This window comes from Centruroides vittatus, unplaced genomic scaffold (assembly GCF_030686945.1).
Source record: "Centruroides vittatus isolate TY-2023 unplaced genomic scaffold, ASM3068694v2 contig_926, whole genome shotgun sequence".
In the NCBI taxonomy this organism is placed as follows: Eukaryota; Metazoa; Arthropoda; class Arachnida; order Scorpiones; family Buthidae; genus Centruroides; species Centruroides vittatus.
Genome location: NW_027122612.1, coordinates 1,441,993 through 1,463,201, shown reverse-complemented (window position 1 = coordinate 1,463,201; position 21,209 = coordinate 1,441,993). Strand labels below are relative to the sequence as shown.

The following is a 21,209-nucleotide window of genomic DNA, read 5'->3' as shown; positions in this document are numbered from 1 at the left end:
CTCCTTGACGGTTTATGCATCGGATCCGGAAATCATCCCGGACTTTAAAGCGGCAAAATTGCTGGCCACCACCACTCATACGGAGCATATTAGATGGTTAGAACAGATAGAAATTTGTAAAGCGTTCCAGTCGTCACTGCCAATAAACGCAAAGGATGAAATGAGGTTATCGATGGCTTGGCAGGTCCTACTGCAAAAAGACGAGACGGAATAAATGAATAAATGGGAAGTTTAACGAAGTATCGGAGGGGCAGTTTGGTGAAATTGAATAAATTTTGAAAAAGAATGTGTATGGCATCGTAATAAAAGGGGTTGGCAAGATCATTTTAGAGGAATGATGGAGCGGTCGTAATTAGCATAGGATTAGTTATTAGATTAAAGCGTTAGGATTTGGAAGTTTTACGGAAGTTTTTCAACGCTTGGAAGCAGAAATGTTCGATTTTTTCGATTTAATCGGGAGGCACGCGCATAACGGAAATTTAAAGGTTCGATTGTTCGAAAATCGTTTTGAAAAAGATCGTTTAAGAAGAAGTATAGGCTTGAGGAAGGTCTCAGTGGAGTGACCGAAAACGTTAGCCAGAAATATAATTGTTTTGCACCGGTTATTAGGTTTTGAATGGAAGATATGTATTATGATATATTTTTAATGCATAAAATTAAATAGATTTAGATATTAAATAAAACTGATTTATCACCAAAACATTTTTTTCCTTCAACAGATATAAAGCAATCGATATTCATAGTAAAATTTGTAGGAATAATACCATTAATATTTGTAAAACTAGTAACTTCTTAATAATAATGAATAAAATATACAAATTTAAAAACATGAAACAGTAACAGGTAATTTTACTTTTACCATTAAATATTTCAGACCAATAAATATAAATATTATATTTAATAGTCTACATCTAATCATGAAATTAGCCTTGTTACAGCCTGACAAATAATCCAGCAGTTTGTTTGAAATTAGTAATTAAATCAGGTTGATGTATATGTTATTATAAATATAACCATTAAACAATGATAAGAAGTACAAAATGAATTTAGTGTATGAGATTACAGTAGTGAACTATTTTCATATTTTAAAAATATAAGTTACAAATTATTAACAGAGAACTTTAGAAAATTACATCAAAACTGGAGTTCAATCAAATCATTAAACAACATTGAAGCAAAACATCAACAGAACTCTTTTTCCAGTAAAAAATGGAAAAACATTTTTCAGGCTCCAAAATTCATTTCTCATTCAAAATGTCAGCATTTTCTTTTTTAGAATGTGAGATTTAGATTTATTTAATACAACACCAATAACCTGTGAGATAAGATCAAAGTTCTAATGAATGGGAAAAAAAGATTTCCTAGCAGAAATGATTGATAACTAACATTTCAGATTATAAAGGCTTAAAAAAAAAATTTAAATTGTATAACTTTTTACAATTAATTTTTAATCTGAAATATGATAAATTTAATATAAATAGAACTAGTCTGAAAATATTATACATAAATTCATTCTTTTCATATAATAAAGATGTTTTTTGCTTATCAACTTTAATTATTTTCATTTATTAAATTAAAAAGCATAAAATTAAATAGTAATTAATTGAATTAAAAAAAAATATGCAAATAAAATAGTTATATAATACATAATTATATATCAATTATTCAAAATTTTTAATAAAAAGCAATAATATATATTTAGATTTAAAAAATTGATTCAAATTAAAAATTTTGTTTTAACTAAAATTTTAAAAAATAGAAAATATTTAAAAATATTATATTAGTCACCCAAAATAATTTAATACAAATATATTACCTGAAACATGAAATGCCAATACATTTTCAAGAAGGCAGAAATCCAAAAAGATAATTAGATTAATAAATTATATTTGAGTTAATATTAAAATTATTGAAATAAATTATTAATTTTTAATACATATTTAATAATTTCAAATTTTTAATTTTTAAAAACTATGATTAAAGTTAAATTTTATTATAAAAAAATAAATTTAACACTTAAGTGATTTGTGAGAATTATTGATGGCATTCTAGTATCATAAATGTTTTATTATTACACTTTAAAACTATTCTACTAACTTCAAAATTTTCATATACAGTATATATTTTTCTTACTAAATCTGACAGATATTTTTGTAACATATATTTAAAAATCTCATAATATACAATTCAAATTATTATGTTTATAGTTTTTATCCTGGATATCAATAAATCTTGGTTATGATCAAATTATACTAAATACTTAAATCATGCCATTTAAAATTAAAAAATGATAAAAGTAACAAAACTTATTATTTCTATAATATTTCAATTTCAGACTTCCAAGATCAAATGAATGAAAACATTTAAGTTAACTATTTCTCACTTTTCTGCTGACTATGAAAATCAAACAGCTTTAAGAATAGCTATGTAATTCTTAAAGCTGTTCAAATCCAAAAAAATGAATTAAATTTGTTCCAAATGTAAAGCTGAAGCAGTTCTTAAAAGAGAAAAAATTTCTCTAAGTAAATAAAATTTTGAATCCTGAATTAAGCATTCTGTTTTGAGTATTTGAATCATATCTTTATATCTTCAAATATTTTTAACATATTTATCAATAATTGTGCATTTACTACTTTAAATAAAAGTGTTAAATATACTATACAGTATATATGAAAAAATTATATATATAAACTACTTCTGGAACAAAAATTTTATTCTACTTAGCACTTTTAAACATTTGCTTGCCCATCATGAATGTATTAGTGCTCAGGTTTAATGATTTATATATACTCTTCCGTAGCAGATTTTCTATACAGGACAGTATGTAAAAGTTAGAATATTTTTCCAGAAAACAGCGCATGTTGAGGTTTATGGTTAATATAAAGTTTAATACAGTAAAATTTCTCTAACTCAGAGCTTCAAAGGGCAGGAAAAAACTTTAAGTTACGAACGATTTGAGTTAAAGAACAATAGAGTAAAAACTGCCAATTCTGAATAGATTTGTATTTTTACTTCTCTTGCACTATATAAAGAATCTTTGATAGTTTTTTTAAATAGCATATGTAATGCCTTTTAGCAAAATGTTTGATGAAACTAATGGAAGTGAACAGTGTTGCAGATACATCTTGAGATAAAGCAAGAGGACTGGATCATTGTCTGCAAATGGTTCTTGGACAGTAGATACAACTGTCTGAAAATTTCATGGAAATCTGATAATTAGGATCACTTTGGATAGAATAAATATTTAAATTTGAGTTGGGGAAGTTGAAATTAACACGAATCAATATCGGAAACCATGAAAAACTTCAACTTGGAGAAAATTTGAGTTAAGAAATTCAAGTTGGAGACATTAAATCCCTATGCTATTCCACTGAGATCTACCAAATGCTTCGTTTTCTTCAAATTACAGATATTTGAGTTAGAGAAGTTTTGCTGTAATTTACATGAATATTTTTATATTCAGTTAAATTTTGAAACAAATATAATTTCATATTAACTAGTAAATTAATGTATATAATATTTGTTTAATTTTGAATATATGATAAAATTTTGTTGACTTTTTATGTTAAAATGTCAAAAATTTGGCCTATTATTTCTAATATTAACTTCAAATTTTTGGAGGGCATTTTTATTTTAATACATTATATAAATTATTTTCAATAATTACTTTTTGTATATTATATATATATTGTATGACATATATCAAATAGTAACAAACTGACAAAATTAATATAAGAATTTCTTTGTCACAATAATATTTTACAGTAAGCTCAATCACTTAAGTATTAAATATAATTAATGTAAATAAGCACTTAAATTAGTGCAACAAAAAGGGGATGGAAAAAAATATTTTTTTGCCAGCACTATAGCAAATTTTTATTTATATAATATTTTCACATGCTACTACCATGCAATTGTGCAATATTTAAAAAAAATAATAATAATCATAATAATAAATAATAATATTTTAAATAAAATTATACAGACAATAATATCAATGCTTTAACAACAAAATAACTCATGCATGAATAAAAGAATTTAGCTAAATTGATATTACAAGTTTAATAATATAAATTAAAACTTTATTGCTAGTATAAAGGCTGTGTATTTAAATACAATGCTATTTTATTACGGTGCATCTAAAATAAAATCCTAAACTAAATATTCAGAATTAATAATCAGTTAACATAAGGAAGAGACAGAAATAGAGATGATCAGTATCTGATCCAGAACAGTCAAGAAATATAAAATAAAGGTTTTATTAATTTTGCTGGCCAGTGCTCATTCTACTTGCAATAAATTTTACAAGCATAAAATTTTTTAAAATCTTATCCCCAGTTTTGAGTAATTGATACCAGACAATTATAATAAACAGCTGGTACACTGGGGACCTACATGAATAATGTCCATGTCTCGCACATTTTGATGTTGAGAATGATGGGATGATGGGGAGTGATCAGGTTGTGGCTGAGGCTGAGGCTGTTGGGGTGGGAGCTGCAGCTGAGTATTGTCATGGGAGCTGTGCAAGGTCTGGATCACACACTGATCATTAGAGTAGTGGGATATGATGTCGGTGACCTTTCGTGGATCCTCCTGAAAAAAGTTAGCGCACACAATCTAATGCAAGTGAATTTATATGGATAAACCACCCAAATCACATGCATAAATTAAATTAAATAATTAATTTATATGTTTAACTGAGATTTGTGAAACATTATGTTGTATCATATATAAATTAAAAACTTAAAAATATGCTCATTCAATATAAATTATTATTAAAATTTCACAATTTTACATACATCTATACACAATTTATGTATACTACATAAATACATATTTATATATAAATAAGAGAGTTGTCAGAAAAAATTATAATTTATATTTATCAATCTAATTCTTTATCATACTAATCAATAGGATGATTTTTACGCCAAATACTGTATAATAAAATGGAGAAAACACTGAGATCGGCGTTATATGTACATTTTCTTATCGCAAGCACTTTCAACGAACCTATAGTCGCCATCATCAGGCGAATACGGAAATTTACTAAAAGTTAAACAGAAATAATCCGATGAAGAACAGAACGCTTAAAATTTAAATTAAAACTTTTGTCAAAGCTGTTAAGAACATGTAACAAATATTCAAATGTGTTTGAAACTGAACGAGCTGTAAGCTCTGTGATATGCAAAGCAGCACATGCTTGGATCCAGGCTCATGCTATATGTATACTGGAGGATGCTAATAGTTGCTTAATCACTTGTACAGTGTGATCCATACACTGGGCAGGTTGAGGGTAGGAGTATTGCATGTATCCAAGGTGGGTAGTAAGAAGAGATTCCCATATAAAAACGAGTTTCCAATTTTTACAGCTCTTGAGCATAATTGATTGGGACCATAGTGGGTTGTAACCCTGCTCAAGTACCTTTTTCGTAAGTTCTGTGGTGTGCCTACCCCTCACAACATCGTCTTGGTGCTCCACAAGGCGGCTGGCAAGCATTCTGGTAGTGGCTTCGATACACCTTGTGTTGCAAGATTCTCCAGTGGAACAGCATAGACCCCCAACTTCTCCAGAGTAGAAAACTTGTCCCTATCATTGCAAATGAGCTTGCGTAGATTTGGAAGTGGGGATAGTGATAGGACAAGGTTACACTGCTTAAAAATATGGCAAATGTGTATAGAAAGGGGTCCAAGGTATAGCAATGATGTTTGGACCACAGAAAATTTCCTTTTACTGCATATCGTAGTGCTTGGAAATAGTGATATTTTTACCATATTGAGCACGTGTAAATTTGGCACGTGAAAAACCAGCAGTGCATACCGCCAAACTGATGTCATCTAATTGAATGATTACCACTGCTTGCGAAGATGATAGTAATAAAGCCCTTCTGATGAGGGCGTCAATGGCGACATTAACATATCATGAAGGCTGAAAGGCCTCTGCTGGGATAATGTGTGGTACTATGTTAGATTTGTAGTGAACCAGAGAATTGTGGTCCTTCAGGAGATTTATGTATGTGCAAATCTAAGAGTGTTATTTCAGCATCATTTTCTTTCTCCCAAATAAAAGTGATGGAAGGATATATACTTGAAAGTTCTGCATAAAGGTGAGAAACATCTCATCTTTATCTTTCCATGCTATGAGAATATCATCAGCATAACGCAAATACAACTGTGGATAGTGGATGGCAAGCGGGGAATTGAACATTCCGTGCTCAATCTCTCTCATAATGAATTCTGCTAGAATAGCAAATAAAGGGGAACCCATAGGGACCCTTTGCTTTCGTAAATAGATTTTCTGATTGAAACGAAAATAATTATGCTTGGTGACGAAGGTGAGTACATCACATATATCATGAACCTATTGGATGTTAATGTTAAATCTTGCAACGGGAGTAAACACAAGGTGTATCGAGGCCACTACCAGAATGCTTGCCAGCCGCCTTGTGGAGCACCAAGACGATGTTGTGAGGGGTAGGCACACCACAGAACTTACGAAAAAGGTACTTGAGCAGGGTTACAACCCACTATGGTCCCAATCAATTATGCTCAAGAGCTGTAAAAATTGGAAACTCGTTTTTATATGGGAATCTCTTCTTACTACCCACCTTGGATACATGCAATACTCCTACCCTCAACCTGCCCAGTGTATGGATCACACTGTACAAGTGATTAAGCAACTATTAGCATCCTCCAGTATACATATAGCATGAGCCTGGATCCAAGCATGTGCTGCTTTGCATATCACAGAGCTTACAGCTCGTTCAGTTTCAAACACATTTGAATATTTGTTACATGTTCTTAACAGCTTTGACAAAAGTTTTAATTTAAATTTTAAGCGTTCTGTTCTTCATCGGATTATTTCCGTTTAACTTTTAGTAAATTTCCGTATTCGCCTGATGATGGCGACTATAGGTTCGTTGAAAGTGCTTGCGATAAGAAAATGTACATATAATGCCGATATCAGTGTTTTCTCCAATTTATATTTATCATACTAATTATATAAAAATGTAAAGTTCTGAAAAAATTCAAAAAGTTAAATCATTCTTATTTATTATCTGATTTTACTGTTTCTCTTACTACATTGTTTAGAATTTTATCTCAAAACAAATATATTCAAACAATATAATGAAAATAAACTAACCCAACTACTATTACAATTAATCAAAATGGACTATTAAATTCTGTAAACAGTTTTTTAAAGTTAAAAACAAATAATCTCATTCATTTTATCATCTCATACATGAATTAAAAAAATAATTATTGAAACAGAATATTCCAACATATGTATAGTTAACACAAAACCATTTTCAGACAATAGATAGGATTTCAGTATCCTATATATTTATCATATATATGTAAATATTTTTACATATAAATATATATTTTATTTCTTTTAAAAATAAACTAGTATAAAGGCCATCTTCAAGCTTCATAGAATCAAATTATTGAACTACTTAACAGCTTTCAGCAGAACATATTATAAAATTTGAATCAAGCTGAAAGTTAAAACATTCCAAATATGAAATATTTTAAATTTACATTATTTTTTAAAATAACCAATGAATTAATTAAATATAAAATAAATACATAAATACATCTAAATAAACATGAATAAATATATAATATTAAAAACAAATAATAAATTGAACAAAACTTTCCAAGTAAATATTGGTATAGCTTAGAATGCATTTATTTGGAAAGCTTCATTTAACTTGTTATCTGTATAAACCAGTGTAGTGGAGTCAGTAAACAAAAAGTCTGACTCTGACTCCAGAAAATTTGCAATGTATAACTTCAATTTCAACCTTACCCTTTTTTTAAAATGTCACACTACAATTTCTTTTGTAAGAAAGATACCACCAAGTATCCGAATATTTTTATGTAAAATTTCTCTATAAAAAGTTGCACTAAAATTGATGGTGCAAATCGAAAAATGGATATAAAAAATTTACCTTGAAAAAACTTTCAAGTACATAAAGAAACACACTACATCTTAATAGCCAAAAAGATTCCATTTTTATTAGTTAATTATGAAAAATTGATTTAAATTTAATTATTTTCAAGAAAAAAGTTAAATACAATAAAATGCAAAAAATAACAATTTGATGAATGACATAATAAATTGGTCCATAAAGTAGTTTCTCCCACTCCAGCTTTAATGGGAAACTGTCAATAGGAAATTAACTAGTTTCCTATTGACAGTTAACTAAACTAAAGTATACAGTAGAATTTTAAAATAAGAGATATGGAAAAAATCAATCATCTTGAACCAAAGGATGCATCAGCCCTGAGAACTTAAACTAGTGAATAATAAGCTGAAACAATCCTATTAATTACATTTTGCAGTTTTGTCATCCTCTTTTAGTTTGTTGCAGTTAGATTCTGATCTGAGATTTATTTTTTCATCATTTTTTTATTGAGTGTTTTAAGACTAAATTATGTTATTGAAGCTATAATAGTCGTAAACAACTCAAAACCAATAGAAGGGCAGTAAAAAAATTAATTAGTCAAATTTCTCAAAAAAACAATTAATATCTAAAGTAAAACATCCGAGATGTAAAAAAATATTGATTCACGTAAAAGTTATGGCACTCAAATTAAAGTAAAATTTTTTTTTGGGAGCTTGAAGCGATACTGTAAGTGTTTACTTTCCAGGAGTGATCCCACGACTAACTACAAGTGTTCAGTGGTTTTATACAACACTTAGCTACTGGTGGACCTTAAACTAATAAAAACTATTTTCTGAAAGTATAGAGCATGTCATGTAAGATGTGCATAACATTTTGCTGTGAAACAGCCTTTATGGGTTAATATTCTATCATTGTAGTGTGTTGGAGTGCAATGGTACAGCATACAAGCTGGAATATTAGTCAAAGATTATTAGTTTTGCACAGCATTCGTTTTGTGATACTTTTTTCATATAAAAATATAATGGAAATCGTATAAATTTATAGCGCTTTCAGTATTGTGTACAGTATATCCCAGATTAAAATATCACAAACTGTTGGCTGAGAGAAGAGTTTTGAAGAAAAATGTAGCAAGTACTTCAAATATTTCTAGTAACAGGAGACCAAAAAGGTGGCTACCAATGAAGATACAAATTCAGGCACCAGCACTATTTAAAATATTGAAAGAAAAGAAGTTTAATCCTTTACATTAATTGTCAGTTTGAATTAAGTAACAATACAGGCTTTCCATTATTAATCTATTTATCTTCTTCAATAAATTGTTTTTGGTGTTTCTATTTGCTGTTTTATCTATGATATATACCTGTATTAAAAACTGTCATAAATACAACATTTTTTACTAAGGTGAAAAGGGTTCCACAAAATAAAGTTGGGAACCGCTGCTCTATAGATACCATATACACTCAGATCTATCTCTAACTTGTTCTCTTCTTTCTCATTTTTCAATGAATCAAATAAGATGATATTCCTTTTATACATCATTCTTTTCCTGATCACCTTTTCTAATCTCTCATAAAAACCTTATCTAATTTTTTAACATATGGACCAGAACTCATTTTCCATTCTCCCAGGTTACTTCTATCTCATCTTGTGCCTTGTCACCCATCCCTTTTCTTGATATCTTGCACCATCCTCCTGAACATTTCTGTGGATGCTACATGTTGTCCTGCTTTCACATCCAGGTATTTCCAACTCATCTTTCAACACTTGTCAATTAAGAAGAAAGATTAATGGTCTTCTTACCAACACTTCAAACACTGATGATCTATACTTCCATGGATTCTTAGAGTTGTACATAAATTGATCTAAGCATACCCTTTCTATATACTTTCATTCGTAATTGTCTATTTCTTTTCTAACCCAAAGATCCAAAGATCCAAAGAGCACTTTGTTTGTTGACTTCTGATCTTTTTCAAAAGTAAGACCAAACTCCTACCCAAAAATTCAGTGACAAAAGTACATAATTCAATCTCATGGTAATTCTAAATAATAAGTATATTATTCATGTATTTCTGGTAAAACTTTTAAGTTCCTGTACTTCCTCAATAATTTCTCTTCCATCTTCCTAACAGAAAAGTGTTCATATTAGTCAATGTAGAGATCAACTTATTAGTTAAAGATTTAAATCTTCTAATAATAAATTTATGTTTTTAGACAAATTATTTTAACCAATTCATTAATTTTAACTTATTAAGGTTTTATTTCAATATCAAGAATATACAATTCAAAAAAGTCAAATGTATCTTTTACAATCTGATCATTTTAAATGGCAAACATTACATTATGATTTCAACACTACAATATGCTGCAGTTATCAATTTGATTAGTCATACTAAATTAGAAATAAAATTATTTTTCATTGTAATAGTTGTTATATTTAAAATATTGACTTAGTTAGCTAAATAATAATATGAATAAAAATAAATAATTTTACTTTCAGTTTTTTTATTATTATTAAAAATATTATTATGTATTTATTATATTAATATTTATAAATGTGCATTAACTAATTTTAGCACTAATGTTATGCATGATGAAACTAGCCAGTACATATTGAATATTAATATTAAGTGATTCAAATATAGAATTAAAAACAAACATATTGAATGAATAATTTAACTTAGTTTATAGTATAAACCTTTTTAATCTAACAAAATTATTGCCTATCTTGAATAGCTGGAAAGGTTCATTTGCTATAATTTTGCTGGATTAAAAAAAGACTTCTACTAGAAATTAAGTTAGATTTTAATGTATTCAAACTTTTATGGATTATTATAAAAGAAAAAATTATTAATAATAATAAATACATTCCACTAATACTGTAATAGCAATACATAATTTATGATCTTATTGAAAAAAGATATTTTAAACATATATTAAGTAAATGAAGATATGTAAAGAGAAAATAAACTATTGATTTCAATAATTAAATTTAAATATCATATTTTCTGACACTCACTTATTTATGTATACAATATGTATGTATACATATATATAAATTATAAATAAAATACACATATGCATTATGCTCATGCATATATAATTGTATGCAGTAAATAACTTATAAGATAATAATTAATAACACAATCTATTTTTTATACATACATATTAATTATTAAAATATTTCAAAATAATATAGTTACTAATCATGAATGAAACACTACAAAAAGAATTAAAATTATATATAATATATATACTACAAAAATATTTTTGTTTTAGAAAGGTATCTTATAAATCATTTACTAAATTATCTAATATAATAGTCTCAAAAAGATAAAATTACTAAATTATATTTTAATATCTCACAAGAATCTTATATAAAGTTTTTGTATTAAATAGAGGCAAGCAAATTTCCTCAATGATGTTAAAACTTTACAAGCAATTGATACGAATATTAGTAAATTTTTCACCATTAATAAAATAGAGAAAACACTGAGATTGGCATTATATGTACGTTTTCTTTTTTCTCCATTTTATATTATACAGTATTTGGCGTGAAAATCATCCCATTGATCATTTTCACCATTATTAAGGTAAAAAATTAAATAAAAAACTGAATATAAAATATGATTTATCTTGATATGTTTCACCATATGATTTAAAGAATTTATAATGTATTAGAAATCTTAAATGTTTGTTATCATTATTATTAAATTACTGTTCTGTCATTTTTTTCCAGCTTAAAAAGTTTTAAATTTGTTTTATATGTATTTTAATTCTATTTCTAATTCTGAATTCCGAACATATTTAACTATATCTGAAAATTTCTCATTGAAGACAAAAAGTGTTTGTACTTGTAAAAATTTTTTATTTTATTATAAAGTTAGCATTGTTTTGTGACTATTATATTAGATTAGTTAGACAACAGTACAAAATTAAAAATTAGATTTATTAAATTCATATATATATAAAATATTTTCAATTTTAATCAATTTAAATATATCATCAATTATACTAATATATATATTATATTATATGAATAAATATTTATAGACATTTTACAATTATAAATTAATAAAATTCACTCCATCTTTATTTATTAACATATACAAATATATTTTCTAATATTCATGTTTAATTTTGTTATTCCATTCTCATTATTTATATTTAAAATAACTGAAAATATAAGTTGAACAAAGGTTTTTAATGCTTTGCAATATAATATGCTGAACAGTTTAATGTGCCTAACATGGCTCAAGTTGAGTCAAAGCTATTACAGTGTTAATAAACAGAGATTTGATTTCCTTAATCTAGTATTATTTACGATTAAATGTTGGAAATGTTAAAAAAAGTTTACTTTACCCTAACAGAATAAGATAACCTCAAACAATGTATTTATATTAATAAAGTCTTCAAACCTATTTTTAGTTTAAAGTCCTTGACAAATATTTTTCTGATATTAAAAATTTTATAAGCAATAAAATAAAAGTATGTTACACTATTACAATATGCTCTTCTAGAAAAAAAGAATTATCAATAATGAGTTAAAAAATATTGAAATGTAAGCTAAATCTATGGATATTGATAATTAGTTCAGTAATTATTTTATTTATAGTATGACTAGGAGACTTTGCCCTACTTGCTTTGCTCATTTGCCTCAAAAGCTTTGACCTCTTATTCCTAATATAAAGAGGGTCCGTAACAAAAAGTTTGTGACAATTCATTGATTCCTGATACTGGCATATTTATTTATTTATTTATTTATTTACTTTTTTTTTGACAGAAAAATGTTTTTGACAATTTTAAGCTAAGTATTTTATATATGTAAAATAAATAACTTTTATAAGATCTCTAAAATTAATTAAAAATTAAAACAAAATTAAGTTCTGTTTTTTTAATAGCATGTGAAGTATTTATAAACGTAGTATTTTAATTTTTTAAAACTCTGGAAATTAGACAAATAATAGTATTACATATTAACAAACTTCTCTGCTTCTTATAACATAATCTCCAAAACTTAGATTTAAAATAATTTTTAATGTTTAATATAAAGTTTTGAAGAAAAAAAGCATAATAATAATGTTTGCCTTTTATCATTGTTAAATTTAATAGTTGAAAATCAAAATTCAGAAATTCAAGTTTCTAATTTTACTGGAATTTAAAAATAATATCTATAAAATATTAACTTCATTTTATTACTATTATTATTACTTAATAAAATACTTTTTTCTTATTTGATAAAAGCTTATTGTGCTTTCATCAATTCTCAAAAATATATATATATCATTTTTTTAAATAATAATTAATTATATACCTTCTATTCTTAATGTAGAACAATAAAACCTGTGTAAACTGGAATTGTATAGTGTATCTAACAATCTTTTGTTTTGGTACTTTCTGTTTTGAACAGGTTTTACTATTTTTCTTTCTTTTATCTCTACATTACACCCAATAATTGTCACATGTTCAAAAAATGTAAAAAAATGTACTACTAGGCTTAATCCAAAGTAATTCCAACTGAAAATGGAAGTATTTGAATGCAAGAACTGAGAACTATTCAATTGAGAAGTTCTCGTTGTTCCCAAGAACTTGTGCTAAGTATTCAAATTCTTTTTGGCATTGTTCTTATGAGCTCACGTGACAGCAAACAAGACAAATAAAGTACCAAAAACTATCATGTTGCTCTGTTGTTAGAAATTCTAATCACTTTACAATAATACAGAGACTTAGAAAAACATTAAAATGTGTCTATTAATTTTAAGTGATTGCTTAAGTGTCTAAGCCAGTGGTTCTTAACCAGTGGTCCGTGGACCACTGGTGGTCCCTGAAAGCACTCGAAGTGGTCCATGAAGTCATCCTAAAATTATTAAATAAATGACGACGAGTTTTGTCAGTTCAAATTTCAAATACATTTTACTTATTTAGTGGATTTTTTTGCACAAACTAAATAAATTGAACCTTCAACTGCAACAGTCAGGAAATATGAAACTGGAGGACACTAGCAATATATTTGCATTTGAAGATAAAATCAGTATGTTTATCGCTAAAATTGACCTATTGATCAGCAAAGTTGAAAGAGAGAATTTTTCTGCGTTTGATACATTGAACCCAATTATTGACAGACAGTGTGCTGAGATGCCCACCAGTGGCTGAGCGGTTCTGTCGCTAAACACTGAGAGTTTGGTCGCAGGTTCCCACTGCGTTCGGACAGGCTGGCACGTGGAGTTCTCCGGGTTTTCTCCACGTTTGTAACACCTAAATAGGGGCCAGTTTCCTTTAAAAGACCTCCTGGAAGGCATTATTCGGAAACTGATCCACAATCCTTTCATAGTCAACATTTCTGAGGTGCCAGATAAAATACAAGAAGAGTTAATTGAAATGTAACACGATAGTAAGTGCAAGGATACTTTCGAGACAGGAATTAATCGTGAAGATTTTTGGAGCCATAAAGCTATTGCTTTCTCTAAAATTCAAGAAATTGCTTTACGGTACCTAACTTTATTTTCAACCACATATTTATGCAAGCAAGGATTCTCAGTGCTTTTGATAATTAAAAATAAACATCGAAATCGGTTGGATGCCAGTGCCAACATGCGTTTGGCTTTGAGTAGCACTGAACAAAGAATCCAGCAGTTGGTAAACACTATGCAGTTACAAAAATTGCACTAAAATAATATAATTAATGTAACATTTTCGCAAATAATATAATACTCTTGGTTTCGAATAATTTTATACATGTTTAATTTATAGAACAACCTTATAAGAACTTATATTACTGCCAAACAGCTCGTGGTCCATGGCAAGAGAAAAATTTTGATAAATGGTCGTCATCACTAAAAGGTTAAGAACCACTGGTCTAAGCAATTATTTGGGACTACTTGGACTGGAGTACAAATTTATGCAAAATTTTATTATGCAATACTTGCTGACACAGAACATCTGTGTAAAACAAGATTATAAATATACTGTATACATTACAAATATCAGCAGGATCATCCTTACAATCTCAAGTCTGCTCTACAATCTGAAATATTATGTTTTGAAGGGCTCCCTTTAAAGCTACCAGAATCCAAAAAGATAAACTTGTGTATATAAAGATAATCAGAAAAAAATTATTATTTAACCAATCTGTTTAAACACACATATTGTAATACTGCAAAATATAAAATACAAAATTGAACTAAACTGTGTTACAACAGCTAATTTGGAACCAGGATGGTTTTGGTGGACCATAACATAACTTAATTAGTGCATTAAGTTCTATTGCCATGTTTTTGGCTATCACAACAAATGTCTGCTACTTTTAGTTAAGTTGTTCTTTATTTTATGGGGACCCTGATTAATAAAGCACAAAATACTTAATATTTTAAATTAGAAATAATATAACTGTCATTGGTTGCCACAGAAATAAAGAAACCTGCATTCAATAAAACAAAAGGATATATTTACTGTGGACTGAACTCCCAACTTGGTTTAATTGCTGTGCAGTTTAATATTTTCATATCTCAAATAGGTAAGAAAACTTCAAATTCTTGTACCAAAGCACCAAGTATATTTGCATGAACCTGATATTTATCATTGTAATTTTTATTGGGTAAAATTAATTTGGTTTTTTACTTTTTCTCAAAATTAACTTTATTGGTAGCCCTTACATCTACAGAACCCAGGTTAGTATCTCATGTGTCTTTGCATAAGTATAGCCTGAAAATTGACCAACAAAAATTTAGAAACATGTCCTGACCAATATTTTTTTATTGAGAAATTTTGTTTATATCCATTTTTATTAAAAAAACTGCTAATAAATGTTTGATTCATTCTTAAAATTTACTACTAATGTTTTAAAAATTTAACATTTTCAAATAACAACAATTAAAAAAGAAAAATAATATTGAAAATTAAAAATTCATATATACATTACATAAATCAAATAATGATAATGATAAATAAAAATATATATTTATAAGTATTGACATATTTTTAATATAAAAACTGGAACATACAAAACTAATATTCAAACATTAATAAAATCATATTAGAAAAAATAAAATAAAATAAACTTGAAACTAAGTAAAGAAAAGAGTCACAAGTGTTAAATAGATTAAGCATTTTTTGAGATTTTACAATTTCATTTTCAAATATACTACGTTCAACATTAATATTCTGACAGTACAAAACAGAACAACTGCATAAGCTTAAAAATTTTAACTAAATCTTTTCTGCTTGGTTTGATTCAAAAGTTTATAAGCACATGCAGTTCTGTTTGAATCTCAGAATATTAACATTGAATGTAGTAATCTGAATATGAGATTGTAAAATCTCAAAAAGTGCTTATCTAATAAATAGTTGTGACTCCCTCAAAAGTTTCAAGTCTTTTTCTTTCTGAAGTGTATACATGGAGTTTGTTTCTGTTTCATATTAATAAAATCAAATAAACAAATAAATATTTCTAATAATGATAAACTAACATGTATTAACTACAGAAATGCTTAAATAATAAAAAAATAAATCAAATCAAAGTTACACCTTAATCAACTTTATGAATTTTTAAATATCTGAGTTTGTTTATTATTACAAGAAATAATACAGAATTATATAGTATGGAGTTGTGGAATATAGTGTAGAATAAAAAATAAGTTATTTAATATGAGAAAAAAGCATACTCAAATTCTAAATTTAATAATTATTTCATAGAATCATTTATTGCATTATATAGTAGACTTTGTTTATTGTAATCATGGATATCATCATCAGTTGTTTAATGTTATCAAAATTAGCATATTCAAAAACTTATAAGTTAAACTATACTTATAAAACTTCACTTGTAATCAGAATTGGGATTAGTGTTTCTTTAGATAAACAGGTATGAAAAAGAAAAAAGCTTATTTTCAAACCAGCAAATGATTTTAATGTATAGACAAACATTTTCAGCTTATTAATAAACCACCATCAAGTCAATGTTTTTATATTTTCTATTGTTAAAATGTATTTGAGTTCTAACACAATTTTCTTTTTTAAACGGGCATTTTCAAGCTTATTTTTAATAGTCTTAACATGTGGTTAATAATATGGAATCACGGTGTGATACAAAAAACATTGAAAAAAATGAATGTTTTTGAACCCCTTCTGGGCTCTGCATCAGGTTCTTAACCATTTCTAGATGGATATTTGATTATGGAATGATGTTTAAATAAGGTTCTGAGTGCAGCATTATCATTAATTCAGTGTGGTGAGTAATTATTTAATATGGAATCGTTATCAGTCTGAACCAGAGTGTCAAATATTACATGTTAATCATTATTTGCTTATATTACAGTAGTTTAAATTTCTGACATTTTGTCAATTATACACTAGCTGTTATTAAAAACAGAGGTAAACAATAATGGATAAATTACATATTAATTATTAAATCTTCAAGTCCTATATTTTTAACTATTTTAACATGTCAATTAATGTCAGAATGAATAAAGTCAGAATTTTGCTACTACTATAGTTTTATTTACTTCTATTGCTTAATACTAAAGGTATGGACAAGTTCCAAAGTTATTACAATAAACAGATTCTATTGTATATATTTTCTTATTGGGTTATTAATTATCTTTTTAAATTTCTTTCTTTTGAAATTTTTGAAAATATATTTTAAAAATTAATTTTTTATTGAGTAATAAATATTTATCAGATTTATGAAAATCTACTAGATTAATCAGAAAATAAACAAACAAAAAATAATTAGTGGATGGAAAATTGATCTATTAAATGCAAGATCTGATAAATAAGAACCCACTAAATCAAGGAAATAATATATTATTTTTATAAGTAAATCAAAGGGATATTTTTACATTCAATTTGGTTCAAATGTGACTTTGCCTTAAAATAACAAATATTATTTGAACAAACTAAAAGATATTTAAAAACATTTTTTACTGAAAAACATTTTATTATTTAAATTCATGTTTATTTGTATCAACTTTAAAAAAAAAAAAAAAAATGTTTTTCCCAAAGAGAGTTTAAATGACTAAAGATTTCATAAATTAAATCACCACATATTCAGTTATTTATTACAGACCCTGAGGATGGTCAATAAAGTTGACCGAAAACGTTAGATTGTTTGTGATAGTTTTAGCTGCATATTAAAGGTTTTCAAAGTATTTTTTCTGTTTCAGTTATTTATTTTCATCTCAACCTAGTCTATAAATTTTTTTCAGTTCAAATAAAAATATTGTATATCAACTTTTTGTTTAAGTAATTATCAAAGACAAATAATAATCTACTGATGAAATATCAATGTGATTTGATTAATTAACTAAAATCAGGAATACTGAAAATATTATTTATAAATAAATATTAATTGCTTTTATTTCTAATTCATATTAATGAATGGTAAATTATTAAGAAATGTTAATAATGCTAAACTAGCATTTTACTTAAAATTTATATCAATTTCAGAATTCAAAATAATAAATCTAAAATTGATATATATTAAACTATTTTTAATATAAAAAATTATATAAACAGTTTAAAAAAATAGAATAATGTGATGCAACAATTTTTGTTTTTTTTTGTAATTTTTATTCTAAATATTTCATTTATTTTCAAATTATTCACATAAAATATTATTATTTATTAGAAAATGAATATTTGTATATATTGTCAGAATACTTTTCAAACATAATTAAAAATTATCAATAAATGATATTAAATAAAATATTTATTAAAACAATCTAAAAAAAATACACATTTAAATTTAAATAAAACATTTACATTTATTAATGCAAAGCACACACATTATATTAAGATTTAAATTTCATTAAAATTGTTTAAAATATTTAAAGCGTTCCAGCAGAAAATTAATTTAAATAAAAAGCTTGATAGAAAATATTTTAATAAAATTAATTTTCATTAAGAGAAATTTGAAATATTAATGCAATATTTATATAAATAAAAGTGCTATTTATTTGAAATTATATTAAAAGACAGAAATTATAAAATGCATTTAACTAATGAATCTAAGAACACAGCAGTCAAGCCCAACAGTTACTTACTGTTACAGGAGAAATACGAGTAGTATGGGTAGCAGTGGCAGAGGCAGTAGCTAGGTTGTGATGAGTTTCTCCATCCATCATTTCATTCTGTACTTTATAACCCCCACTTTCCTCCATTATGTGGACCAGATGGGAGGAAACAGCAAAGACAAATGGCAAGCACGCAAGCACACACTCACACATTAAGCAACATTAAAAGTTAAAATGCTCATATATATAATTTTAAAGCATGCATTATTAAAAATTATTATTAGTTTTAAATTTTAGAAGTTATAATTTATGAAAAGGAATTATAATTAGTAATATATTTTAAGTAATTATAAGAATGAGAAAAGAGTTAATAATTGCATGCAATTTGTTTTGTTAGCTTTTAAAATTTATTTAAAAGGTTAAAAAAAAAATTGTAATAATTAGTATTTTTTAAATTCTGATCATTTTATTAAGAAATTAAAGACTAAACTTGACATTACAAAGGCAGCAGAATATTAGGAGAAGTAGCAAAAGTAATGAAAGAATAATACTGATATTTAAGTTATTTATTATATGTTATATATAATATGGAACTGTTTAAGTGTAATATTACTTATGCTTTAGCTATTTATATATACATATATGTATTATAGTGTTTATCTCAGGGCTGCAGAGTTGATAAAAAACACTCGACCCGACTCCTGATAATTTTAGTAGGCCAACTCCGACTCCAGCAAAATTAAATACAAAGTCATTTTATGGGGGGAAGGCAGAGGCACTCTTAGGGGGTACCCTACTCTGAACTCTGAAAGGAGCCTGGGGCATTTACCCAAGTACTGTTATAGTTAGTATTTTTAATATTTAACTAACATTAATATTTATTTGTATAAAAAAAATTAATTTTTAACAAATATTTAATAAGAAGAGAAAGGGGGGTGATAAAATTCTATATCTACATATCTTAATTCTACAGCATTTGCACTTCAATTTCACCTTTCCAGAAAAACTTTTTAGTCTAACTAAAAAGTGTGTGATCTAGCTACATCAGCTTGTTCAGGAAAGAAAAATATATACTCTGATCAATTAGTCTGGCTCATTCATAAAAATAGAGTACTTATTTAGAGCAGAGATAATAAAGGAATGATTCAAAAATATTCAAATTCAATTGGGTCAAAATAATTAACTACTAAACACAAATACTACAAAGAAAACTACATATTTAATAAATTAAATTGCTGAATTTTGTATTTAAATTAAATGAATTATAACAAAATGCAAAAAGATTTTAAAAAATTAATAAATGTAAATAGTTTTTTTATTTAAATGAAAGAAAATTTAAGTTAATTTTGAAATGCTGGAGTCAACACATTTTTTCTGACTCTGACTCCCCTGGCCAGAAATTCTTCCCGACTCCGACTCCACAGCCCTGGTTTATCTGACATATTTTGTTAAATATCATGCAAAATAACATTAAAATTTTTGTAATAAAATACTTTACAGTTTACTACAGTAACTCTCACTAACTACACTAATTAATCAAAGGTCGAAAACATTAGAGTTTACAATAGAATATACTGGAATTTCTTTTAAGGTTCAGTTGGTTGCTATTTTTATAATAATACACTCATCAAAAATACAGTTCCTTTAGAAATTTTAATGAATAAGAAAGACTAATACCAATAAATAAATAATATGTTATATGCCTTATAGTTAAGTACAGAGTTATATTAAATTATTTTCAGTTTGAGATTTTTTCTATAGAATAAACTTAAAATATTTCAGTGTCTAAATTTAGTAATACAGTGTACAGTACCTTGGTTAACGACGGCCTTAGATAATGATGTACTTGATTAATGACGAGTGGCTGTAAGAAAAAAATATCTTGGACAATGACGCTTGATTATGTGACTTAATTTGATTGATGTTTCCATTCATCAGTTGACACAAAGATATTTTTTTCCTGCATGACAGCAAAGCTCTATACAATCTTGCACACAGCCACACATGGGAGGACATTGTTTAACAGAGAACAGCCACATAGCATAGCAATGAAGCTCAGATATGTTTGACCCATCAGAACCAGCTGTTTATGTTTTCTGATGATTCTATCTTTCTTTGTCATGTAATGTACTTTATTTTATGTGGTTATAAATGCAGTTTATGACAAAAATGAATTTTTAAGCATTTATTTTTTGTGTGTTTATTCATATAGACCAAGGGTCAGCAACTTTTCAGCAGTGTTGTGCCAAACCTAAGTTATAGAGTTATTCTGGGTACCAATATAATTCTA

The 21,209-nt window shown here is 26.6% G+C and overlaps 1 protein-coding gene across 12 annotated transcripts in view; it reads right to left on the bottom strand.

The window, feature by feature from the left end:
• Positions 1–21,209, bottom strand: part of LOC136984696 (DNA-binding protein RFX2-like) — a 162,677-nt gene that overhangs the window by 67,710 nt on the left and 73,758 nt on the right. For 8 of the 12 annotated variants that reach the window (XM_067281782.1, XM_067281779.1, XM_067281780.1 and 5 more), the window contains exons 7-8: positions 18,950–19,060; positions 4,396–4,593 (exon numbers count right to left, since the gene is read on the bottom strand). The exons of 2 other annotated variants lie outside the window; for them this stretch is intronic. In XM_067281782.1, the coding sequence (XP_067137883.1) occupies positions 4,396–4,593; positions 18,950–19,060 (309 nt within the window). The remainder of the gene's footprint in view (positions 1–4,395; positions 4,594–18,949; positions 19,061–21,209) is intronic. 2 more of the 12 variants (XM_067281788.1, XM_067281786.1) reach the window with 2 other exon arrangements.